The sequence below is a fragment of the Plectrocnemia conspersa genome, unplaced genomic scaffold (genome assembly GCF_051122295.1).
Source record: "Plectrocnemia conspersa isolate PC_06_02 unplaced genomic scaffold, ASM5112229v1 ptg000002l, whole genome shotgun sequence".
Taxonomy (NCBI): Eukaryota; Metazoa; Arthropoda; class Insecta; order Trichoptera; family Polycentropodidae; genus Plectrocnemia; species Plectrocnemia conspersa.
This window is the reverse complement of record NW_028277166.1, coordinates 25,136,185-25,164,176: the sequence shown is the minus strand read 5'-3', so window position 1 is coordinate 25,164,176 and position 27,992 is coordinate 25,136,185. Positions and strand designations below refer to the sequence as shown.

The 27,992-nt window shown below is 28.8% G+C and overlaps 1 protein-coding gene across 4 annotated transcripts; it reads right to left on the bottom strand.

Annotated features, from left to right (window-relative positions):
• Window positions 1-401: 401 nt before the first annotated feature.
• LOC148238161 (uncharacterized) lies at window positions 402-26,302 on the bottom strand. 4 transcript variants are annotated; one of them, XM_088205973.1, is made up of 4 exons: window positions 26,168-26,302; window positions 1,812-2,901; window positions 702-836; window positions 402-625 (listed from the first exon to the last, which is right to left on the bottom strand). In XM_088205973.1, exons 2-4 carry the CDS (start codon window positions 2,868-2,870, stop codon window positions 551-553), a joined length of 1,269 nt encoding a protein of 422 aa, XP_088062099.1. In that variant the 5' UTR covers window positions 2,871-2,901; window positions 26,168-26,302; the 3' UTR covers window positions 402-550. The 4 variants fall into 4 exon arrangements, with proteins under 4 accessions (XP_088062099.1, XP_088062098.1, XP_088062101.1 ...); XM_088205972.1 differs by lacking the exon at window positions 26,168-26,302 and adding an exon at window positions 4,461-4,599; XM_088205975.1 differs by lacking the exon at window positions 26,168-26,302 and adding an exon at window positions 4,461-4,599 and having other exon boundaries at window positions 402-604.
• Window positions 26,303-27,992: the final 1,690 nt, after the last annotated feature.

Sequence of the window (27,992 nt, the reverse complement as noted above, 5' to 3'; positions counted from 1 at the left end):
ATAATAATAATATAGAGTTGTGCGCAATTATTATATTATTATGTCCTGATATTGAAAAGTGTTACTTTTCCGTTCTCGTCTATATATAAACCCAAGCAAAAAAACATTTACGACTAATATTATAATATATAACATATTTTAAGCACGTAAAATTACACATTGAAGAATTTAATAATTTAATACTGTAAAAAATACACCTAATTCATAAGATTGCATTCATAATATATCATTACTTATATAGAAAATGATCAATAAAAATTATATTTGTACTACATGTGTACGCTAACATTCATTAAAATAATGTAACGCTCATTAAATATTATGTAGGAATGTGCGTGACTTATAAAATAATCAACATCGAAATGGATCATTTTCAACAAAAAAAATACATTGAAGCTTAATGGAAACTTTGAAAGCTCGCAGTATGAAATAAATACACCGAGTGCGCAATATGAAAAGGTAGACAAAGTGTCCGTTTAACGCTAAGATAGCAAACCAAATGTACTCGTATGTAACGATAAGCTCGTATTTTACGTAGACTGGAGTGTGTTCAATCCTCTTCGGATGGATTCTCGGCTGTCAGCAGAATGGCGTTGTCTTCAGCCTGCAAGTCCGATGTTAAATTCTATCAATGAAAACCAACGCTTTGTTAGTTTTATATTAGATTATTTCAGAGATGGAACACGAAAGGTGTGACTTACGCCAATTTCTTGGATGCGTCTTTTGCAACGTTGCCGGCGACGTAGAGCGTAGCAGAGTATCGCCAAAACTAAGAGAGCGGAGAGAGCAGCTGATAGGATCGCAGGCAATAATAGATTGTCTCGTGCAGAGTACCCCTACATTAAATTCACATATATAAATTGAAGGCACTAAATACAGTAGTGGCATAGTAAATCTTATCAGTTTAAGCTCAGGAATTATGGTAACACTCCATTCCAGCCCGTAGGCGAGTATTATTTATATGAGGGCGAGTAAAATAAAAAAACAACGGCCTATTGTTTTTCGAGTAGAGAAGAAGCTAATGATTACTGTGGACGATTGAAAGTTCAGTGTGATGCACTAAAAACACCTGATAATAACCCTCGTTACCGAGCGTTCCCACTGCAACGGCGCCGACAAAATTTTATTGCTTTCGACGTGAATTTTTAACTTCTGAGAGGTGATAATTGTTTTTGCGCTCTTCAATTGACAAAAATTTGGTTTAAATACACTTTGACCAATACTCTCATATCAGGAGACTTTTCTGGACAAATTCAAGGGGGGGGGGGGGGGCAAATGCTTCCACCTGCCCTGCATCTAGCTGACATCAGTATTGCAAGAACGAAGCGTATGTGATTTTTATTGGGTTCATTACCAATTGTAAAACATGAGAGCAAGCAAGGAATGGGGTACATAACCATCTGCAAGAAAGATTATGTTGACTCTCTTTTTGGGAGAACGAGGGTTAAGTTTGGAACACTACAAACTCAGGGGAAGCACTATTAACAGTATGATATACACAGATCTTTCAACATCATCGACTTGGCAATAGAATCAACTATATGAACTCTGAGTACAACTGTTCGATTATTGCAACTGTCTTTAACATCCACCATCGCTTCCAGTCATGTTCACATCTTTGGACGACACAAGTAGCTGTATAATACGACAAAATATATTTTTTCTAAAGATATCAATCAATTTTCGTTTATTAAATTACTAGATAAAAAATGTCTGGAGTTTTCATTTAACTTACCCTCGTAATATGTAAAATTATTAAAATTTTGCTTATATTATAATGATTTACCATTATATAAAAAATAATCACTCACCGTCCATTGGAAGTAAGACGAAGGATCAACAAATGGCCATCTCGTCTGGAGCCAAGTTCCTTTAGCATGCGACATCTTAACATCATCACTTCCACTTTGTTCCGTGATATCCTCTTCGTCTGTCAAAGGTTCTTTATATTCTTCATCATCGTCATCCAAAATATGCTCTTTCATTTCCATATATTTATCAGATTTGATCTTCAAAGCAGTTTTATTATGCTTCTTTAAAACGCTACTAACTACAGTCGTTGATTTTATCGACGATTCCGTGCTCTTAATCTGATTCGCAACGTTGTTTTGATTCAACAGTGGTTTAGTCGTAGCCAAAGTCTCCGTCGTCAACTTCGTCAAATCGTAGTCTTCGTCATCATCGTCGTCGTAATCTGTCCAATTGTTTTGATCGTGCCCTAGCATCAAATCAGCATTGCTTTCCCTCTGTCGACTATAAGGTAAAGATACTTTTTCAATCGGTTTGATAGTCGTCGTCTCTTGAATTTCAGTCGTCGGAATCGGAGTCACCGTCGTAGATTGTAGTCGTTTAATAGCAGGCATTATCCATTCATGTACAGTAGTCGGAGCCGAGCTGGATGGAACAGTACTCGTTAAAATACTGATCGACACATTCTCTGGACGATCCGTAGTGTTATTATTTTCCACGTCCATTTTCACTAATGAAGTATTTACGACTTTCAACAGTTTCACGTCGGTCACCAGTTCTTTCTTCTTCGTCGGACTCTTATCTGGCGCAACTGTCGTTAAGCGATTGGAGCTTTTTAAAGCAGATGATTCAGGTTTCAAAGTAATGTGAGAAGGCAAATCCATGGGTACTAAGCCGCAGAATACGAGCACAAACAATAGTGTACCAAACGTTAGTAGGAGACCGAAGAATCCGATGGCCAGATAATACACCATCAACTTTCTACTTATTCTTCTACTGTGAGAGGATGGACTATAATCTCTGCCTTTGCCTTTGACACCGCTGTTAGTTAAGACTTCTTCGGTTTGCGGCAGGATGGTATACTGCAAACTGTTTTCACCTTGTCTCACAGTCTTATACATCTTGATTGATTGTATTAACTGTTACAAAACCCTATAAAGAAATACATTTTTGATATTAAGTATTACTAATAAGTTTTATGCATTATTTTATATAATTGGAATTTTTAAGATTAGCTTAAGATGAAAATAATAAAATATTCTGAAAGCACTTAAATTTGTTAAAATTATAGTTCATTGGAAAAGTTGTTTTAATAAACAACAAACAATAATATTACTAATAAAATTTATTCACACAATAAAATTAAAAAAATAAAAATCTTAATTATAAATACTATTTGATACAATCGCGAATACTATTTAATTACACAGTCCTCTGATATAAGATTTGTCTTGAATGTAAATATTTATTTATATAGTTTTTCAGGTGTGATTACCGGGTAAATTTACGAAAAAATCGATCGACTTATTGTAATTAGCTTTCTTAGAAATAAAAAAGAGACAAACTAAAAGTAGATTGTTGAAGACATGTTGAAAAAATTCAAGATCTTGGGCTGTAACGTAAGTTTAAAAGTACATTTAATACAAAATGACATAAAATAATATATATTCTAGAGTGCATGCATAAGTCAAAATGATCATTTTTATATCACGATTAAGTTATATGTAACTAAGATTCTAGTTTGGTTTTGGTAGCATTTAAAAGCAATTAATATTTTTATGTAAATTATATTTCCATATATTTTATTTTTTAATGGCATTAAATATTAACTAAGCTGAATTGATCTGAAAAATAGTTTAAATAAGACTAATGTTATATCATGTGAAATTACTGAAAACTTGAATGTATTGAATAATTCTTCATACTCAAAATTATATTTATATTTTTTGAGTTAACGGAATTAACGGAGTATATGTTAAACAGTCACTATTTAGAACATTTTAAAACTAGTAAAATATATTAATAATTTTAATTTAGTTATCACAATAAAGTCCTATTAAAGCTAAGGTTAGTGTACATTAATGAATGAATGCAAGTAACAGAATAATTCATTTAAAATGCTCATTTACTTCATATACTCTTAATTCCATCAACTCTAGATTAATTAACAATTATATATAAGTCATTAGGCGCAATGATTTTTTGTGGAAAGCTCATGGTGCATGTGGCCATGTAGTAAGGAACTTTAGAATTTTTCTCAAATATTTATATTTTTCATTTAAAACAATTTTTATTTATTTAATGATATCTATAAAATACTATAGCTTAGAATGTTTTATATAAAAAGTGGAATAATAATAACATTATTACTGAACGGGCGGTTTGAACGCATCGTCGTAAAAAAGCGTTAGAGTCCTAATACAAAAGGTAGAATACGTAATGTTAAAGCCTAACAATGGCTATATCACTTCTAGTCTAAGATCAGCAATAAAAAGCCAAGATTTCTCTTCTAATTCATAAATAAGATGAGGACGACTCGTAAGATATACTAGTAAACATTGATCGACAACAATGTTTCTATACCAAATTTTTCAATAAGGTCAGATTTATGTTTATTCGATTTACGCGCTGGCTTCAGAATATTGCGCGTCATAATGAAAGTATAAGATTTTCCGAATGGATGAAGATCATACCGTATATTCGACACTCACATTTAACACCTTCGGGCTGTTTCTCGTCGGAAAACTGGCGACCGGAAAACGCTTCCAGCTGATGCGGCCTGTTTTTCCGGTCGGAGGGGAGACACACACGGGACACTAGACGACCGGTGGTGGGGGTGCGCAATCTGACCATGCGCGCTTTCATCGAACGCCTCTGCGTTCGAGTGGCGTGAAGTTTGCCACCACTGTCTCCTTGGCGCCATGTTTAAATTATTGGGCGAATCAAGCTCACGACCACCTCGCCATAAGAGCTCGTTTTCGTCGATGCAAGAGTATCGCTGATCTGGAAAATTCTTCAAATGAGATTTGCGGCCTTTTGAACGAAAAATTATGGTAAATAGAATTCGTGTCACATGGCAGATATCTGGATGTAATAACTAAATTAATAATTACAAATATTAAAATTGGTCGAAGGGGGCAGATGGGGTCTCATTTAGGGTAATTTTAATTTAATTTTAAATTTTAATTTATAAAATCACATAAAACCGACCTATACAGTTGTGTATTATCTCTTTAGTTTTTGTATATTTCAACAACGCAGGTAGTCAATTTTTTCTTCGATGTACCGCTTTTCATTATTAAGCAGTCGAATTGCGCTCTTTTTTATGGAATTTATTTTATTCGGTTTACGTTAATAACAACTAGTCATAACAAATATAGCCAACAAACAAAATAATGAAGTAAAAATACTTTGTTATTGTCGAAATACTAGAAATTACTCGTGTTTCTGAGGTAATAATTTGCAGCTGTGTACTTAAAAAAATAGTATCAATGGCTGATTTTATTTTATTATCGCTTTTAAATCAATACGAAAAATGTTTAATTTAGGTTATTCCTGAATCAATTAATACTATATATAGGTGTAACTAAAATTCTGCTTCGTACCGATTTACTCTTCTATTTTAAAATCAAAATAAATAAATATTTTTTTTTTATATTATACTGTACAGGCGGCCCTCGACTTTCAAACGTTTGACTTTCGCACAATTCGCTATTTCGCACATTAAAAAAAAAACTTTTTTTTAAATAATTTTTTTTTTAAAAATCGTTCTGATAGCGGTGAATCTTTTGCTTCAATCGGACGTTCGTATGATACAAACAGGTCTACGATATGTTCAATTTTGCAAAATAAAAATATAATTAAAGAATACGTTCATAATTGTGGAAAATAAAGATATATTTTCACAATATTTAATGATATGTTTCCAAAAAAACACAGCAAAAAAAAAACATGGATGAAATGGAAGATCTTTGTCATCGTAGATCGATGACCAACATCAAAAAGATGTCCCTCTGAGTATTTCAATTATTCAAGCAAAAGCTCCTAGTTTGCACAAAGATTGGAAGGATAGATTAAAAAAATATTTTAACACGGTTTTTCAAGCAAGTAACGGTTAGTTTTACAATTTTAAAATGAGGTATTCTTTTCATAATATTAAATTTACTGGAGAATCGGATGATGCGGATAAAGATGCTGCAAAATAATTTATTTCCTAATTATCCAAAATTATTGAAGATGTAGAATATTCATCTAGTCAAATATTTAATGTAGATGAGACAGGTTTATTTTGGAAAACTCTTTAACAATGAAAAATATGAATGAAGCCTTCACACACCTTGACAAATTTTTAAATATTATGGAAGATTGTGATCCCAATGGAGAACGAATATCTCAAGTGCGTGGGGCGATCAATAAAAACATAGCATGTTATAAAATACTATATGAAGAAAAAAAAAGAAAGGTGGAAAACAGTTAGCTCTTGATAACCTTTCAAAGGAAACACCCGCAAACCCATCTTAAACGTGTCTCTTAAACGCCTCTTAAACATCTTATATTTACTTGATAAATAAATATTTTAAAATACACACAATTTCAATTTTTTTAGTTCCCTCGACTTTCGTACATTTAACATTCGCACACATTTTCAGGAACCAATTATGTGCGAAAGTCGAGGATGAAACTATATTTTATGATTTTCATAGCTTTGAGAATATATTAAAAAAATTGAATATTTTGTAGTTTACTATTCGATATTCGCATGGTTAAAAATAACACATCCCTCTTCCAATCTATGAGAGACACGGGTTTGATTGTATTTATGTAATAGTGAATTTAAATTAGGTTAAATTTTAAGAAATCATTTAATAAACACCGAAAGAATAGTGAAATTATCGTTAATTTAAAAAAGTTTTTGTAAAAAAAAATAAAAAAAGACTAATGCAGCATGTGGTTTTAAAAATATTAATATTTTAATTTATCATTTTTATTATAAAATTATTTATATCCATTTTTAAAACACTTTACCATATAAAATACTTTTGTAGACTTTCAATAGATGTCTATACAAAAAAAAATAATGTTATTTTTTATTATAAGTTTAAAAATAAATATTTTTTAAATATATATATAAAACTATTATAAATAATTAAAATTATATATTATTTAATAATTTAAAATAAATTTTATGTTTTATTGTTTTTTTTTATACATAAATTGTATTTTCTTAAATAGGATTTTTATTTATACAACTATAATAATGATTAGATTTATTTAAAAAAAATAATGATGTATTATTAAACAGAACAATAGTAAACCAAACAATTATTAATCAATAGTAACAATAATGTCACATACATTCGTATGGAATTGTAAAACAAACTAAGCTATCACTTCCAATACCCTTACAAATACAATAGCAACCCTTTAAATTTCACCCGCATTATCAAACAATGAGGGTTGTTACCCTTTCGATTGTTCGACGTTATTCAACACGAAAGTATTTATTAATTAAAATTTATATAACACAGCGTTACAATGTAATATATATACATATATATGTACATACAAAATTGATCAAGATCCAATTTAATAGCATTCCTACCGAAAAATAAAAACGAGAGTTTAAAAAAAGGATCACATGGGAGGAATGTTTGAGATTTTATTATGGGGTCGGAAAATAAATCACTACTTGTTTTTAGGACAAAAAGAAAATGTAGAAGATGTCGAATTTCTTCAAAGACTGGTAGTAATGTCGTGACATAAAATTATGGCCATTATCTGTTACGATCAGTATATCATATGAGCTGTTGAAGAAAAAATTAAAAGATACATAACGAATGAATGTGCGTATGTATAGGATGCATTTGTAAAATGCATTCTAGGATACAGTGTGTTTAAAAAATAAACGACATCGAGCGTCGTGCGTCAACGTTCTAATGAAGTAAACAAACACACACAGAGCGAAGAATGATTTATACATCAGAAAAGTGTTTTTTAAAGTATAATAATACATGGCATATAATTTCTCTTTGTTTATATACTTTATATGTGGGTGTATGAAATAGTAGAGAGTTCTAGTGTATATTTTTAAAAGAATTGTACTCTTTTTTTAAATATCATTTTTTACTTTTTCATTTCGCATATAGTGTCTAAATTAATGCACCCTTATAATCTGGTGCTTCTTAAGGTAATAATCAAAAAGCTGTAAATAACCTAATCATATTTGGATTGCCTTACATTTTTAATTTGATAGTGCAATGTCTTAAATGTTCATAATTACTCAGTATGTTACAGATATAAACTTTCTCGGAGAACTATACAACACAATAGAGAAAGCCACATACAATCTGACAATTCATTCTCAAAATAAGCGTGGATATACAGTTTATTTTTGTTTAATGCTCAGTATCTTCTTTCATATTCATTGTATTGTGATACACAGTTGCACATTATTGTATAAATTAAATAGAAAAACAGCAAATATATCTATTTAATATATATAAAATTTATTATCGACTTTTTGCACACGTGTAATTGGAAAGCGAGTTACAAATAAAAACTACAATTTGCATAATATAACTCCTTTCAAAGATTGTAATATTAAATAATACATGTAACTAAATAAACTTTGTATTCACACTATCGTTGAATTTGGGACGTAGGTAGGCGGTTCGCATCTCGCCAGGACCCTATTACTACCAAACCCATGGAGCCTTATAAACAACCATGGGTGTAGTCGGATCTTTAAATATATTAACAAATTAAATTATATATCAAAAATATTTTATAAAAATATTATTTTATTAATTGTTAAGCTATAAAAAATATTGTTTTAATATATATTAGATATTAGAGCGTAATATAAATAATTCTCCTTATCTCTTTTATGTTCTAAAAATATAAATATCTTCATCATCCAATTACTTAAAAACGTTTATGAAAATGATGATACGGAATATTTACAATCTACGGCAGTGGTTCTTAACCTTTTCAAAGTCACGGTGCACTTTTGATCATGGGAAAAAATGGCGGTGCACCAGAATTAAGAGGTCGAAAAAAATATGTGGACATAATTTTTATTACATATTTAAAAAAAATAATAGTTACATACAAAATTACATACAAATTTTTTACATATTTAAAAAAAAAATATATTAAAAAGTTTAGTATTGAAAATAAATTTAGATAGTTAATTTTTCCCTAGAACCGATTTTTAATTACGTGTTTTATTAAAAATATTTGTATTAATATTTTAAGGTGCTCTTTGGGTGGCAAATCTAAGTGGTGCATTTTCCACCCTTTGTTTACCCAAAATGACGTTCCTGCTTAACGTAATAGAATTTATATGATCAATCAAAAATTAATTAATGTGATACCTGAGCTTGTTGGCTTTTGCAGATATCAAAAATATTAGGTCGAATATTTTATGTAGTTACCCTAAATTCTTCGTTTAATTTTTTTTCTGTCTTTCTCGTTTTTTAGTTTTCATATTAGTTGTTGTTGAAAAACCAAGCTCACACAAATATGATGTTGAAAACTGTAACAAAATTTTCAGTGCCTTCATGTTAAGAACTGAATATTCCTCTTGGACAGTAATCCAAAAATTCTTCATAGTTATTTCGGAAAATTTAATTTTTAGAGTACGATCAGTCGACAATGAGACTAATTTGATGATTTTGTATCCGGTCATAATTTTCTATATTTAAGAATGGAAAATAATGTGCAATCTTTTCTTCCAATGAAGTTAAATGTTCTATTATTGCGGAAATAACTCCTTTGGGAATGTTTTCGTTAAGTGAAGGAAACATATCTACTTTTTTTTCTATTATTCGATTTTTCGAAAGAGTTATTTTTTTCCGAAATCCTGTCAATTTGTCAATGGATGTCATGAATTTTTCGTTTTTTCTTTGAATGCTTGTGTTAACGTTATTTAAGTAATTAAAAATATCTGCTGAATATGCCACTTTAGCATACCAATCATTATTCTGAAGACATTTTACAAAATCATCCATACCTTCATTTCGAAAAAAGATTAACAATTCATTCTTAAGTTCTATGAATCGGCATAAAACTTTACCCTTAGATAACCACCTGACTTCAGTGTGAAAAGGCAAACACTCGTATATAGCTTCCATAGAAATGCAAAGTTTTTTAAACATGCGTGTTTTTAAAGGTCTTGATTTTATGAAATTCACTATATTTACAACTTGATCTAGTACAGGTTTTAGTGCTGCTGGTAATGTTTTCGAAACTAAAGATTCTCTATGTAAAAAACAGTGAGTAGATATAATATTAGGTGTTCTTGTCTTTGCAAGGGTTACAAATTCTTTAAATGAGCCTGCCATTGAAGGAGCACCATACATACAAATTCCTGCACATAACTCCCATGATATTTTAAATTGTTCTAAATATGAATAAAAAGGATCAAAAACATCTTGTCCTGTCGTATGCTCGGTAAGTTCTTTGCAGCATAGATATTGATTCACTATTTTGTTTTCATTTATGAAACGAACGAATCCTAGTATTTGTGCCTTACCGCTAATGTCAGTAGATTCGTCGACTTGTAAAACAAAATATCGCTTGGAAAGTTTATCGTTAACTGTTTTCTCAGTATCATCCGACATATTTAATTTTTTTTTTATTGTTTCGTTTGAAAGACGAATTCTCATAATTTCCTTTTTGCTTCATCACCAAACATAATTTTTCCTATTTCACAATATGCAGGTAAAATTAGAGACTCTGCTATAGTATGTGTTTTTAATTGTACAGCAATCAATTCAGCAATCTTGTATGACGCCAGTTGTGCCTTATCGGAAATTTTAACAGTTTTTACAAAATATTTCGCTTGTTTATTTTGCATGCTTAACAATCTTTTGAAGTAATCTTTACTTTTTGACGCAAGATCGGCGTGCTTCGTAGTGAAGTAGCGATTTAACTTGTCAGTATCCATCGCGCTATTGGACAGTTTTTCTCCAAATACAACACATAGTGGAATGTGATATCCTTCCTCGTTGATGCTAGTAAAACTGAAACGTAAATATTCTTCAAAATACTGTCCATTATTTTTTTTTATTTTACTGGATATATTTTCTTTTGTATGAGACGTATGATGTCTAGTAACATCGTCACTACTTCTTCCACTTGTACTCCCAGTGTCATTAATATTTTAGTCTCATTCACAATTTCGTTTAGTAATAAATTTATCCATTGTGGGATTTCACGACTTTAATAAAATATAAATTGATTGAAACATTAAGATTTTACTATTTTGCGGATTTTTTGTTTTTACCAATTTTCTCGCGGTGCACTAGCAATAAGCTCGCGGTGCACTGGTGCACCGCGGTGCACCGGTTAAGAACCACTGATCTACGGTAATAATACACTGTGTGGAAAATTCTTTATCTTTATAACGTATTTTAAATGTTGTATTTAAAACAATCTATGTTATTATTATATTATATATATTATATTGTACTATTGTGAATCAGTTCATTTAACATATCTTGTAATTAATTTAATTTATGTATCATATAAATATTGTAAATTATAATGAAATTATTGCTTATAAAATACATAGTTTCTTAACGATATGATCATATATTTAATAATAATTGTCTTATCTATTATATTAATCGCTTATTCAAAATAGTCGATATTTAAAGGTGCAAATGAAAAAAAAATGTAAGACGTAATTTCTTATGGTTAATTTATAATCAACAGCTGGGGCTGGTTTTTTAATAATAGCGTCTTTTTTATAAACAAATATTCGAGTGCTGCTGCCGGGGCTCGAACTCGTAACCTCAGAGTTACTAGTCTGAGACATGTTATAGTTGTTGTGCTTATGTTCTGTAGAAATAGGCGATGTTTTATTGAATTATTTTAAAGGAAACATACACATAAAAGTGTTTTGAATTCTTCGCTCGTGACATTGCAACAGTGCAACAGATTACGAGAGAAGTATTCATACATAAGTTAACAAAGCGAATATATATGTATATATAAAACAAAAGACGCTCTTTTTAGAATTCACGTCAAAACCAATAAAATCGTGCCGTCGCAGTGAAAACACTCGTTTATCTAAGGTATTTTCATAATAATAATACGACTTCTAATGAAGCATATTTAAACCAAATTTTGAACAATAAAAGGTCGCAAAAAACAATTATCTCTTCTCAGAAGTCAAAAATTTACGTCAAAAGCAATAAAAAGCATGCCGTCATGCTCAGTTATTTAGCGTTAATATTAAGATTTGTTAAAAAAATATAATCAAATGAAGCACTAAACCGTATTTTTTCCAATAGGAGAGCGCAAAAAACAGACATCTCTACTCAGAAGTAAAAAATCCACGTCAAAAGTAATAAAATCGTGCCGTCGCCACATAACTATGTCGTGACGTCACGAGGGTCAGGGTAGAATCTACTAACATGCAAGCACGCATAGCATTATACTTGAAACATAAAAATGCTAGATAAGAAAAATAGACAAAAAACGATTGAAGTTATTGACTTTCTGCTTCCACTCTTAAACTTAAAGTAGTGTTTTAAAAGGATGCAATTATACATTGAATAAGATTTATTATTGCTTATATAATTGCCACAATACCATAAATAGCTTTTTCTTGCACCAAGTAATTATATTTTTTATATATACAAACATAACTATAAAGTTAAAACGTTTCATATCCGTTAATAATCGTTGGTTTACCATAATATATTATATCGATGGCTTAAAGTGTAAATTTGCAAACTCCACTTATGGGTTAAAATTACTTAACAATGAAATCTCCAAAAACTCCAATTAAATATTACAAACTTGAGATATTATTTTATAAGTTGTCTATTTAGTTTTTTGTTTCTCCTGTAAAGTTGTCAAATATGTTTAATTTTACACTTTAAGCCAACGATATGTAAAAATAACCTAGAACTGTATTATTTATAAATGTGTTGTATTGGTAATGTTATTGAATATTTTATAAATAAGTATATATGTATGTATATAATATATAACATTTATTTTTAATAAAATAAAATTAATATATTTTTTATATTGAAAAAGAACGATACTAAAAATGAGTTTATCCCTCTCGCTGATGACGTCACGCGTAAATTGTATGGCCTTATAAAATATTAGGTATTGGTATTAAACAAATATGTAGTAGAAATAAAAAGAATGCGCATTAAGAGTAAAATAATCATTGAACTGATCCTTAGATATAAGCATGCATTATGAAGATAAAATGCTCCTCAGACATTTGCCGAGTTTTTATGAACAATTCTAAGAATTTTGGAAGGCATGGAACGCTCTGATTTAATATAAAAGTCATATCAACAGTGTTTGTAGTAGGACAATTGTAAAGAAATAACTTTGAGGTATTCGGTAGCTAAAATATATATGCACATGTATGTGTATGTATATACATATAGCTAGTAACTAACGTAAACTCGTCCCATTTGTTGGGAAAATCCATCTTAGCGATTCGCCATCTAATTTTCTCATTTGTCACCAATCAAACAGAAATAACCCTCTCTCTTCCGTGGAAGGAGAACAATGGAAATTTTGCTGTAAAGAGTCACCCCGCTCTTAAACGCACCTTCACTCTCGTTATAGCTACGCTTACTGCGTATCGCGATTTGGATAAATACAACAAAAAATATCAAGCCCAGTAACGTTTGCCAAGTGTTTGAAAATATTTTTCTTTGTTTCTATTTCAGTGCCGGGACAAGTTTTCTCGTTTATGCTTTATTTAACCTTCCATCTTGGCGGGAGATCGTTCCGCGCGCGCTTCAAACATCTTCTCCTTGTGTCTATTTATGCAAATGTGACTTTCCTCGTTTTACCGCCAATGATGACGACGAGTTTTTCCATTTTCACCGAGTATACCCCACCGGCTTGGTCTTTTTCTCTTAGCGCGAGCTTCTGGTACCGCTTTGGATGTTATTTACGATTCTGTTTTGCGCGTCATAAACGCGAGATGTTTGTGACGAAAACGACTTCCTTTCCTACACGTACGGTATATGATAATTAACTGTCGAGTGAGCATGAAAATTTCTGAACAATAGCATTTCTTAGTATATGTGCAAAAAATAATACCTTGACAGTGTTGCACTTTTGATTATTTTTTTTAAGATTTACGATGTGTTTACCGAGACGCGAGATTCTCTTTTGCTCGTGAGCTTAAATTGCAAAGATAAATATGTAAATGAATATACGCAATAAAAAAATATGTTTCTATAGATCTCTGCGTATTTCTATATGTACTTCTATTTAGTATCAAAAAATAACGCATTAGAAACAACAAAGAATCAATTATGTTTCATCAACGTTGTATGAAAAACTGGTATCAGTAGCGTGCCTTCCATAGATGCGATAGATTCAAAACGCCACCAGCATGAACGGTTGATGGCGAGCGACTCAGTCGATCACGTGATCGTGTTTATAGTCGATCAACCGTGCATGCTGGTGGCGTTTTGAATCTACCGCATATATGGACGGCACGCCACTGCTAAGTATATAATTAAATTAACTCAGTATTTTTATGATTCATGGTGCGCATTTAAAAGTAGCCCAATTACTTTTTTTTAATATTAATCATTGAATTTGAAATAAAATAAAATCAATATTGTAATAATTGAATTCCCAAATTTATTGAATTTTCATATTTTATGGCATATATTTTGCATCATATGAATTATTGAAAAGTACTCTCATTATATTTTTTTAGATTACTTAAGTTTGTGAGTAATTTTTATAAATTATGCTTAAAATCTATGACAAATTTTGTTAACTAGTCACAATATTTTTTTTATGATTCACATGGTTTTTCATGGGGCGCATTTAAAAGTAGCTCCATTACAAAATTATCAATAATTTATATTCAATCTTAAATTTTAATATTGAAAAGTTATATCAAAATTGTAAATTGAACGATAAAATTATTTCTTTTGCACTCCTATTCTATGTAATCTTGAAACCAATAGCATAATCTTATAATTGATTTAGTATATATTTGTTAATGATTCAATGGGCGCATTTAAAATATCACAAAAATGATTCTAATATAAAATAAAAATTATACTATTTTTCTTAATTATTAAAATCTTATAATAAATTTTATAGTAAATATTTACCAGAAAAAAACTACAATTCGGTAGACTCAAAAAAATAATACTATGATAAATTACTCTGGGCATATGTTATTAGTATTGATTTAAAAAGGATAAAAAAATCTGTACCAGACATTGAAAAAGTCCACAGCAGCATAATATTAACTTGTAAATATCAGTAATTTCTGAAATTTCAGCAGATAAAAAGTGTTTTTTTTATCATTCGTAAAACAAAAAAGGGTACAATTCGGCAGCAGTACATCAAAGAAACTGACTACCTGCGTTGTTGTAACACATTATTGTGTTTTTAGAATTAGTTGATTTTTTGATTTATTATAAACCAAAAACATACTACAAATAAAAATGATACTACAGGAATAGATAAAAAACAGCGAATATATTCGGTACACGAATATTTAAAAGACGAGCCTCCATCACGGGGCGCACTTAAAAGTAGCCCAAATCATTTTTTTTCAATAATTACATTGAATCTAGAATAGAAATTGAAATTAACAAAAAAAATTTTCATTTTTTCTTAATTCTTAAAATTTATAGTATATTTGAAAATTGGGTTAATATAAACATATTTTTTATGATTCACTAGGCGCATTTAAAAGTAGCCCAAATATTTTTTTATATAATTACCATTGAATTTAAAATTAAAATTAAATTGTAATTTATCAATAAAGCCTGCACTATTTTTTTCCAATTTAATAATAAAGTCAATTTATATTCATGATTAATGGGTGCGCATTTAAAAGTAGTCTAATAACGTGTTTTTCAATATAATTGTAATTTATAAAAAAACTACACTAATGGTTTCTTAATTTCTAGAATTTTATGGAAAATTTATTAATAAAGTTAATATATTTTTCCCGTAAGATTTACGGGGCACATTTAAATATAGCCTAAATGTATTTTTTTTAATAAAATTGTAATTTAATAATTTTTAGAATCTTATGACAAATTGAATAATAAATTTGTTGTATTTACCCCCATGATTTAGAAAGCGTATTTAAAAGTAGCACAATAACATTTTTTTCAATAATTACATCTTGACAAAATTGATAATTGGTTCAGTGTAGTAATAAAACACGAATTGTTAATTAAACAATAAAACTAGTCTATGTTTTAATTGCCAAAATCTATGGTATGAACTATGAATGTATTTTTCTGATATTCAATACTTAACGAATATATTCGAAGAATATTATATATTATTTATTATTCGAAATTCGAGAAATTCGATTACTCGAAAATTACGAATATTTGGTAAATTCACATAACTTTATATTAATTGCAACCAATTTATATTGTTTAAACACAATGTTTTCGGCGATAGCTGTGAGGAGCTAAAAAAATTGTTGGATGGTGCCCATCTACTTTTGGTGTAGATTTAAAAAAATATATATATGTTAAGTTGTATGATTATTTTTTATATAATAGTCATCGTGGATTATATTTGTTATAAAAAATAAAATAAAATAACAATCTTAAGCTCAGACTACACCCCAGATACAACCAAAATAGGGATACAAAACACGTGAAGAACCATTTCAAGGTTACGCTGCTTCGTATATGTTTTTTTTGTCGATTTTGGTACTGCAGCCTCCTCCCCTGCAGGTTGGTTGAGCAGGTCGATTTTTTTTCTCATACCCAAAATGTAAAGTTGCGCTCTTTGTGCCTCGCCTGTTTTGCTTTTATATCGTCCACGTATTTTTGGACTCCCTTTGTTGTGCCAGGGATTCTCCCCCAATGGATACAGGTGTTCAAATCCGAAAGCTTTCTGTAATATCGGTTGAATAAGGTGTGTAAGGATAGAAAAGAAAATGAAAAAAATCAGCAAAACCGTTACTCGGTACTAATCCGTTACGGTGGATAAACACACATTGTTAGTTTCCGTAAATATTGAATCATTTGTAATTATTCTAATGTGTTATGGTAAAATATTATAAATGCATGCTTTGCTATTTGGAGAAATTTGTGTTATATAATTATTAATTAGCATTTATAATGGATTGAATATAGAATCAGAGATTATATCACAAATTGATGTAAGAAATTAATTAAAAATTAAATACCTTTTCTTTACAGTTAAATAAATTAACTATTTTAATTATATTTTACTTCATTAATAAATTATAATTAATATTTATTTTTAATACAAAATAAAATATTTCAATATTTATTTAAATATAATACAAATTAAATACATTTAGAAAATCAACATTGACAAAAGCAAGTGCAAAAAGAGTCCCAAAATCAAATAAGCAACCCATATCATGCGACACCCTTTGTCAACATTTTAACCATCGCCAAAAAAATGGTACGAAACTGTAAAAAACGTTATCCATCTCTGAATTTACAAAGTAATATAAATGGGACGGCAAAAAAATACTTAACCAATTGGGTTTGCATTTTTTCAATGGCTTTCTTTTCACTCTACGGTTCTCAAAATATTTTATTAAAAACATATTGTAAACGTAGTGAATAATCATGATTTAATTTTGTTTTTGCCACTTATTCAGAAGTATGTGTAATATGAGCTTAGCTTGTTAAATGAATGTAAATGTTACATAATCCTCAATGATGATAAAAACAGAATCATTCTGTTCAATTTCTAGCCGTGGTGATGCTTTAAAACAGATTCTGAGAAAGAGATTACTAGTGAGACTAATTGGGAGTGACGGTGATGAGGAAGGAGTTCTTTCGTTAAAAAATTATACTTTGATCTAAGTTTTTTCGTGTTAAGTATATATTTCAGGGTTTTGTTAATGTATGTACTTAATTAAGACCACTTTTTTATGATAAAAAATGAGATGTTGAATGAAAAGAGCATGGGAATGCTAACATATTTAATTAAGTTAACCCTTGACTGATTTAATTTATTTGAAAATATTAGAAACTAACTGTAACTTATTGAAGAACCTCTACTAATGTCCCACACTTTGAGAGGCAGTCAAACGAAGGACATTACGGACGTCGGGAATTATTTGTTCATTTTATGACCACCTTCACAAGAACGATATTTTCTCTTGCCACATGCAAGCCATATTGCACTTGGGGTCGAAACATAAAGCAACTTCGGTTGAATAGCATTTTTTTTAACAACTCGCCTTAATTGCCGTCCATTTATTTTTATTTATTGCAATTTTCTCACCGCTACTCTCTACTTCTTCCTTTTTACGGTGCAATTTTTACAATCCGAAAACGTCATTATTATGCATCCAATTGACCACGAATAATATTATTAATAAATAAATTTTCCTTATGTCTCGATTTATATATAGAATCGATTGTTAAAAATAGCTTGTAGTGATGTATTTTTAATAAATAATACTGTAAAATAAGATATTTGGCAAAAAAATGAGTTATATAAATTAAAATTAAAGATAAATTGTTTTCCAATAAGGTCCTGCTTTTTATATATTTTCTATTGTTAAATGCGTTTATAAATTGATTATGATAATTTTAAATATTTGTATATATTTCAAATAAATAATACTGTACAGTAAGATTTTTGCTACAAAGATAAGATAAATTAATTAATATGTAAAATTAAAACATAAACATAAAACTTTCTTTTAATATTGTCTCGTTTTTTAGATAGTATCGATTGTTAAATAGTTTATAAATTTAATATAATGATTTTATGAAAGTACTACTTTGTATTTTAAATAAATAACACTATTTATACACAACAGAGTTTGTGCTACAAAGATAGGATGATTTGCTTAGTAATTACAATTACGCTAATTAAAAATTTGTCATAAAACTTTCTTTCAATATTATCTCGTTTTTTTAGATATTATCGAATGTTAAAGAGTTTATAAATGTAATTTTATGATTTAATGAAAGTGCTATGTATTTTGAATAAACAACACTAAACAATAGGGTTTGTGCCACAAAGATAGGATGAATATAAGTTAAAATTTAAAAATAGCGTAAACAGAATTACGCTAATTTTAAATTTGACATAAAACTATCTTCCATTTTTAGAAATCATCGATCAATGGTTTATATTATATTTATATTGAACAATTTGAAAATAACAGTAAATATCATATTTTGAATAAATAACACTACAATAAGATTTTTGTCACAAAAATAAGGTGAATTGGTTAGTATAATATGTAAAATTACGCTTATGTCAACTTAAGCATAAACTTTTTTCGAATAAATTTGCGTTTCTTAGATATTGTTGCTTTTTATGTATTAATAGGTTAAGTAAATATTAGTATATAATAGGATTTGTACCACAAAGATGAGATGAATTGATTAGTATTTAAAATTATACTAATTTAAAATCTTTTAGTTATCTATTTTTGGAAAATAGTAGTACATATTTTGAATTAATAATACCTAACAATATTTTTTGCCACAAAGATAAGATTACTATGTGATATTAAGCTAATGTCAATTCGTTTCTTTTTAGGAAAACAATATTTTTAATAAATAACACTACAATGAGATTTTCTTCATAAAGGTAAAATATTGATTAATATGTAAAATTACGCTAATGTCAAATTTGACATTTTCTTTTTTCAAGTTTTTTTTAGATATTTTATAATATAAAATGCGTTTATATATTGATTATGATGATTTTAGGAAAATAATAGTATTTTAGTACAATGAAATTTTCGCCACAAAGATAATTGAATTATTATGTACAATTACGATAATTTCAAATTTGGCTTGAATTTGGTTTTTAAGAACTAATTAATTTACCTAAAATAATAGGAGTTGTAATGGACAAAATAACTCACGCCTGCACCTGCACCTAAAAAATATGAGAACCTGTCATTAACTTTACGAAAATGTAACACAAACTGTGCTTGTTTCATACAAAAGTCCACTTCCGCAAATTCAGGCAGAAATGATACATTTCAATCTCAACTTTCGCAGCATTTCCCAAAAACGTAAATAAATACGTTTCGCGCATATATACTTTTACTCCTTTTCAATATATTTTCAATATATAAATTAGTATTTTTTTCGCTTATTTGATATTTTGTGATTTTATTAAAACTGATTCTTTCTTATTTCTAGAAAACATTAAAATTACAATAAGCTACGCATTATGAATAGTTGGATATATTACTAAATAAATATTAATATTAGCTTTGTTTTAGGGTTTATATTAATAGCTACATTTTTTTAATAAAATAAGTAAATTAAATCAAGCTAATTTTAATTATTCGAGATATTTAAGATATAGCAGTGGCGTAGCTATGGCGGCCCCGGGCGGCACTTGCTTGGGGGCGGCATATTCGCAATGGAATCGTCTAGTGTGGTTCTTAACTCTGAATAAACTAAAATTTATGTAAATCTACGAATAGCAAGAGTTTAACAATGATTTTATGACCCAGCAAAAAATGTATGGGGGGGGGCAGCAATTTTAAGGATTGCCCCGGGCGGCACATACCCTAGCTACACCACTGAAATACAGTTACTCTATTTGTTTAGTTTAGGAAGCAATAGAAACCAATTTAAAAGCCTTTATTTTTTCTAGAAGGCATAAAAGTGTAAAAATAAAGACAATAGGACTCTTTTGAATGTAACAATCTTAGATTAAAATCTCAGTCTTAAAAAATAGTAAGCTATTTGTTTAATTACAAATCAGGATATATCCGATGTACTTTATATTACATTCTCAAGAACTTTCTCCGTGTTATAAATGTTACATCGTAAGTAGAAAGTGTACTTTTTATTTTTTTAATTTTACATATAACAATCATTTTATTACATCGATCGTTATCATCAAAACTGAGTGAATTTTAATTTAATGCAAGCGCACTGCATATTTTATATACACATGTACAGAACGTACATACATATATGGATACAGATCTAAATTCGTGTTGACTGTTATTGTACAATTATCGCACATATTGCCTCTGTACATTTTGTTTTCGTTTTTGTTCAGCAGCTGGACCAACGCTAAGATTTTTTAGTTGCATTCGATGCATACACATGTACTTATGTACATATGTACATACGAGGCGTTGTCGTTGGGTTATTTTGGTTTTGCTTTATTCCAAGAAAGTCACTCTGAACGCATACAAACAATCATCTTGTCTATTTTTGCCCCATGTGCCCCATGAAGGTCCGTTAAATGAAACGTACAAAACGAGCTGAAAGGCCGCTGAATAAACATCTTGATTGTGGGACGGAAGCTGTGTTCTTATTCACACATGGTGGCTAAATGGTTAAACAATAAACTTTAAACTGGTCAAATAGATGTTAAACTTTTAATTAATAATCAAATTTGCTATATGTAAAAATTACACTTTTATCGGCAATAAAGGAATTAAAAAGTATGGGCCATCATGCTCGATAACGAGCGTTCACACTGCTTTATTGCTTTTGACGTGAATTTTTGCCTTCTGAGAAATGATAATTGTTTTTGCGCTCTCCTATTGACCAAAATTTGATTCAAATATACTTTGATCAGCCCTTTTATATTAGAAGTCCATAGTAATATCGGTAAGGATAGCTATCATATTTTTAAAACATAGTGTAATATCGAAATGCAGACAAACTATGGAGCAATATGTGAGATGTGATGTCTGTCTGTGTTTAGATGAGTTGGGTTAGTTTGTATTTTTTACTTGACCTAATAAAAGTTCTAAAACTATAATTTATTTTAGAAGTTAGATTAGATTAGGTTAGGTTTGAGTTTGAACAGCAAGTGGACGTTTCGCAACTGTCAAATTTTAGAGCAGCACATTAGCGCCTATCAGTTAAATTATATTTTCGCTAGTAAAAATATATATCTACTGGTGAAAACATATTTGGACTTCACTAGTGAAAATATAACTTATAACCAAAAAATACTCATTTACTGTAACATTTATTCATCGGATGCAAATAAATAATGATACTATGTAAATATATATATATTACTACGTATAGAAAAGTTGAAATTACATAATTTTACTAGCACTTGCCAGATAATTCATGTTTTTACTGATAAAAATATATAGCTACTGGTGAAAATGTATTCCGATATGATTTTACTGAAATGACATATTTTAAAAAAGATTTTAGGGGTAGATTCGAGACTGTACTGTTATTTTTAAACGTACAAAAAGGAATAAAGTCAACAATAATTTGCAAACAAACAGAGCAGCGTCAAAAACTAATATCTGTCCCTTTGAATAAAAATGTTTATGTATTATTAAAGTACTATCTAGAAAGTGTTTTGAAGGCAATGTTCCGCTCCTTTTATTTATTGTATGTATAAAAAGGGCTGAAGAAACTTATACCTGGTCGGTTTTTAATTTTTTTATACATATATTCCTATGGTTGATTTTTGTGTCGCGCCCCGGGAATTTACCCCCCTCCCCCCCTCTCAGCAGGCCTGTGCGTATTTTAATTTTTAACCAATTGATGTAATATTACAATTAGAGCTGGTTTTTAATAATAATATTTATAATTTTAAATATAAAAATTCGAGTATGCTGCCGTGGATCGAGCTCGCAGCCTTCGGGTTAGTAGTCTAGGCCCTACGGACTAAGCTATTCCGACTTTTTTTCTCTTATCAATGCGAGTATTTTTTATTTTCTTTCTTATGCGTCACAAGAGCAGACAGATCCTTTGTGCAATTGCAATCGGATATTTGAATCGCATCGTCTTTCCACAGTGATCTCGGTTACACGTCCGATTGTTTTTGCGTATCGGGTTCGTCATTTTGGACGATCGAAGAAACCAATAAGCGATTTTCTTCGGATCGTAAAGTTTCGATTGTTTAACTTCCACGGAACAATCGTAAAACAAAGCTATCGGCCGCGAAGAAACTGGGTTAAAATAAAAGCGCGGTCGTTATACAAATTTGTAACAGCAAAAAGAGTTATTGTCTTAAAAATTTATGTCCAATTGTTCTGATTTTCAACGAGGTGCATAAATAGTAGGATGTGTGATGTTGGAAGCACTGTTTCTGTTAAACGGTAAGTAAAATTATTATAGTTTTAAATAAATTATTTAGAAATAATATTCTTCTATCAGATACACAATTTCAATTCTCAAAATAGTTTTATTGTAAAAACAGATAGGATGAAAAAATACCATCAACTATGATTCACCACTGCACAAACATTAGAAAAAATGTATTATATAAACATTTGGTAATCCAACAACCACAAAAAATGTTACCTATCACTGTCAATAATTAATTTTAGTGATCTGTGAAGCAGACGTATTTACTAAACGTGTCTGTTTTTGTCAATCATAAAAATTTGATATATAAGTTTTTTACAACAGCAAGTATTGAAAAATTTGAGAAGACGAGTGACAAACGCAACTAAAATGAAAACAACATTTATCATTCACACTTCAACATGAATGAATTCTTTGTGATCCAAAATAGTCTAAAACATCCAACCTTGAAAATTCACGACCAGTAAACATATGGAATTGAACGTCACGAATTTTTATCGCTTTAGTAAAGTTAAAAGTTGAACCTCGGTTTCACTTTTCAGTGTCATTAATTAGGTATTTCAGAGTTAATAAGATATGCCGAAAATATGACTCACTGTGTAGCGCATAAGTTATTTACACAAATTCGTTGAAAATACACAACAATGTGTAAATTTACTCTCGAGATTTTAATAGAAATGCGTACGTTATTTACTCATAGTATGAGTTCCATATGGTTCGTGTGCCTTTATGGTTTGTTTTGTTAATTTCTTATTTCTAAGAATACTATTTTAATAATTTCCATTGTATTTGTAATAAATATAAAAAAATCAATAATTTAAAGAACTATAGAGGAAAATCACGATGAATAAAACATAGTAGAAGGACATTTTATTTATTGAATAAAAACTTTTCAAGTTTTCTGTGTAACATTTTTTTTGCCAAGGTACATTCATGGTCGAGTTTCCGCATTATGTGCTCGTTTGGTTAATGATTTTTCTCCGGCTGTATTGATTCACCGCGAAGCCATTATGCGACGAAATATTTTGAAGCTTGAACCATATGGTGTACAAGAAGTATAAAGATCGTGGGAAAAGTTGAAGCATGTGCGAAACATTCACGCCGAAGACACAAACTCTGAGCATAGGGTGATTTTTTGCTCTGCAAGGCGAAACTTTTAATCACCATTGACGTGCTTCTCAACACGCATAAAATTAATATGAGGAAAAATATGTTCCAAATAGGTACATTTTACGTTTTCCCCTCAAATTTTCCATGGAAGCTTATATTGTTCATTGTATCGTTAGATTAAAAGTTTTATTATTATTTTGGTTCACTTTTAGATGAACATTTTATTGTGAAAAAATGCATTGCTTCGTGAATTATGTGCTTTCATATAATTTAAATGCCTAATAATTTATTTTTATTGTTTAAAATAGAAAAAAATATATTGCAGGTATCAAAGTAGTAAAAAAATATGTTTAATATTGTCAAATTATCATAGAATTTATTTAGACTCAAAAAATGCATAATAAAATTAAAAAATATTTTGTAATTTAGTTTTGTGTTCACTATTTTAAATTTAATTTTTATTGCAAAAAAGCAGATTGATTTTATTTTATTGCAGATAAAGCTGATTATTTTTATTATTGTAAATATAAAGCAGATTATTTTTATGGCAAAAAAAAAAAAATTAATCAAAGCATAAAAATAAAATTACTCCTATAAATCGCAAGTTTATTTCTCAAATTATTCGTAAAATTCGTAGAGTTTATTTATTAATATAGAAAATAAATATTCCAGGCATTTAAAAAATATATATTTCGAGCTACTTTTAGATGCCCTCTTGTAAAAAAAATGAATAGCAATATATACAAAATAAAAAATATACACAATATTTTTCTTTTTAAATCATACAATTTAATTGCTAATAAAATATTTTACTTGCTTATAAAATAAACAAATATATTCACGGCTACTTTTAAATGCCCCATCCCCTTTTATTTTTTAATAATATATTTGTATATGATTTTAATTATCGCTTTTCAATTAATCGATGATTATTTCAATGAATCGCCTTATTTCACGAGTCGTAGAATTTATTAAATAAGACTCAAATAAAATTATTTAATTTTATTGCAGATAAAGCTGATTATTTTTATTATTGTAAATATAAAGCAGATTATTTTTATAGCGAAAAAAAATTTAATCAGAGCAATAAAATATATAGAATCATTATTAATCGGAGATTACTCCAATGAATCGCAAGTTTATTTCTCAAATTATTCGTAAAATTTATTTATAATACTTGAATAAAATTGATAGAGAAAAAAAAAATTGCATACATTTTTTTAATTTATGCTTTATATTTTTAGCATAAAAACTTTACTCCATGCAGTTAAAAAAATATTTTCAGAGCTACTTTTAGATGCGTTTCTATAAAAATAACTGTATAGAAAAATACACATATTTTTAATCGTGCCTTTTAATTGCTTTTAAAAGTATTAACAGCTTAACGCCCGAGGACTCGTATACGAGTCTTGAAAGAACATGGTTTAGTGGCCGTAAACTCAGGCATGAGTCCTGCGTCATGCGTTTTCATTTATTAAAAAAATACTAGGATACCATCAAGTTTGCCTCTATATGATAATCAGAGATGACAATATACTATTTCTATGTACTATCAAATAAAAAATAAATTAAATTTTAATTATTTTTTTTGTAAGTAGAGTCGTCTTATCCCATTGCGACGCAATGCATTTTTTATGAAATGTATGAACCATAATTATTTATTTAATATAAAAAATAATATTTTATGTTACATTTCTTGAACAGAAATAAATTTCAGGGTCAAACTGTCTGACTAGGTACATATAAAACCAATCCAATCAAAAGAAATCGAAACATCCCGGTTGACAGTACATCAATTAACAAAGTTTTTCAATCTACAATTCTGTATGTTATTGCAAAATTAAAAAGTAAAATCGTAATGGTATATGCAGATAAATTAGATAACACTGAACAGGATCAAAGAACAGGATCCATACGAACATTTTTACCCGGTGTTTGTTATTTTGAAATTTCCTCACCATTTGGAAAACCGCAATGATTCTCAGATTAAAAAACCAGGGAGGAAAAGCTACAATTCGGATGAATTATCGCCGTATTAGTTTATTGTAAAGTAATGTAAAAAAAAATAGAATATTATTGCACTTAAAAGAATCTTTGAGGAATAAAATCATGAACGAATAAATATGTATTTTTCATTCCTAATATTTTGTGTAAATTGTAAATAGTTGCAATGGTTACCAACCAGTTATTTAAAATAAAATAATATGAATGTTCAAATGCTTCTATAATTATTTGTATCAGCGATTTATAAAAAAATTTGCACTCACCAATTTTTCCGCGTCCTTTTTCTGCTTACAACTGTCACGGACACATTTGTTTTTATCACTACACTTATATAAACCACACTATATTACTATTTATATTCATTTTTATTATTTACACTTTTTTTATTTATTTTAATATTTTTTGATACGTATAAAAACAATATGAAGAAAAATTTCACAACATCTTTCCTTATTCCATGTGTAGTACAAACACGACATTTTCTTCTCCCATATTTCTCACCACGTTTTATTTTTATTGGCTGCTGATTTTTTAGTTTATCCGAAAGCCTTTCTGGTGGATCGACAGCACGGGCAAGGCAAGATGTGGTAGAAACTAATGAAATGTCTTCAGAATCGGTAGATTCCACTGATTTTTGCATCTATCCTTTAGCCTTACACAGAAGAAAATCTTTGAATTTAATTTTGCTGTTACGATTCAAATGTTGACAGACACTGAAAGAATAAAACAATGGGCATTGAAATAAATAAAAAACTACCTTTTTTGTTTATTCAATTGTTTTTCGAAATATTAGATAATTAGGTATTAATCGGCGCGATCAACACCTCATATATTTATAACAGTACATTATACATTGAGGCTTACTAAAAAAGAGAATTTTTTGCCATTATTCTGCGAAATCACCGGCCACTAAGAAAAGTTCGGAAAAAAACCCGGGCGGTAAGCTGTTAATATTTTGAAAAAATAAATATTCCAGGCAACGCCTCATATTAAAAATATATTTCCATACATACTAAATAGAAAAAAATTGTATACATTTTTAATTTCTGTTTTAATATTTTTTTCATTTCATTCATTTTTGGTATTTTATAAAAAAAATAATAAAGTATGTATAATTTTTAATATATTAATTTTAATCATAAAAACTATTCCATGCATTTAAAAAGTATATTCCAAGCTACTTTTAGCTGCTTCTCATATAAAAAAATATGTATTGTAGTATACTATACAATATATAAAATACAAAATAAAAAATATACACATAATTTTTTATCACACAATTTGATTGCTTTGAAAATTGCGTATATAAAAAATAAACAATATATTCAGGGCTACTTTCAAATGCGCCTCCTATCAGAATTATATATTTTTATATTGTTTTACTTTATATCTCAAATTATTCTAAGGTCGTAGAATAATACATTACTTAGACTCAAATAAAATTGATATTATTTGAAAAAACTATTATGACGCTTCGTATTAAAATATAATAAAAATTGATAAAGTATGTATATATTCCGAGCTACTTTAATTGCTTAAATAAAAAATAAAATACAGTTACATTATTTTATACATTTATATCATTTAATTGCTTCCTTAAATATTAAACATTTTTTTAATTTTTGCTTTATAATAATGAAGCAAAAATTTATAAAAAAATAAATAAAAAATATTTTAACATAAAAACTTTTTGGCGTTTTATGCTAAAATAATAATATGTACTCCATGCATTTAAAAAACTATTTTCCAAGCTGCTTTTAGATGCACTTCCCATAAAAAAAAATATATAGAAAAATATACACATATTTTTTTCATACCATTTTATTGCTTTATTTCAAAAAAGCAATTTAAATTACTTTTAAAATAAACCGTATCGTTAACCCTACTTTACTGCATTTTAATGTTGCATATCATATCAGTTATTATAAATAGAGTAAAAAATCTGTATGTTGACATACATTGATTGCACTGCGATTGTAGTGAATAATGTAACATGAATTTAATTAACACACCTAACAAAACATATTTAGAGTTCTGGAACTGTGAGCAAAAATAAACGATTGCTCAAAAATGCATCGTAAAAAAGCA

Bases quoted from the DNA above. Each gene is read 5' to 3' on its own strand.
- LOC148238161 (XM_088205973.1), bottom strand. From the start codon at position 2,870: ATGTATAAGACTGTGAGACAAGGTGAAAACAGTTTGCAGTATACCATC. The intron at 837-1,811 runs GTGAGTGATTAT...AATTTAATGTAG, and splicing joins CGTCTTACTTCCAATGGACG to GGGTACTCTGCACGAGACAA. The intron at 626-701 runs GTAAGTCACACC...TTTCATTGATAG, and splicing joins GACGCATCCAAGAAATTGGC to AATTTAACATCGGACTTGCA.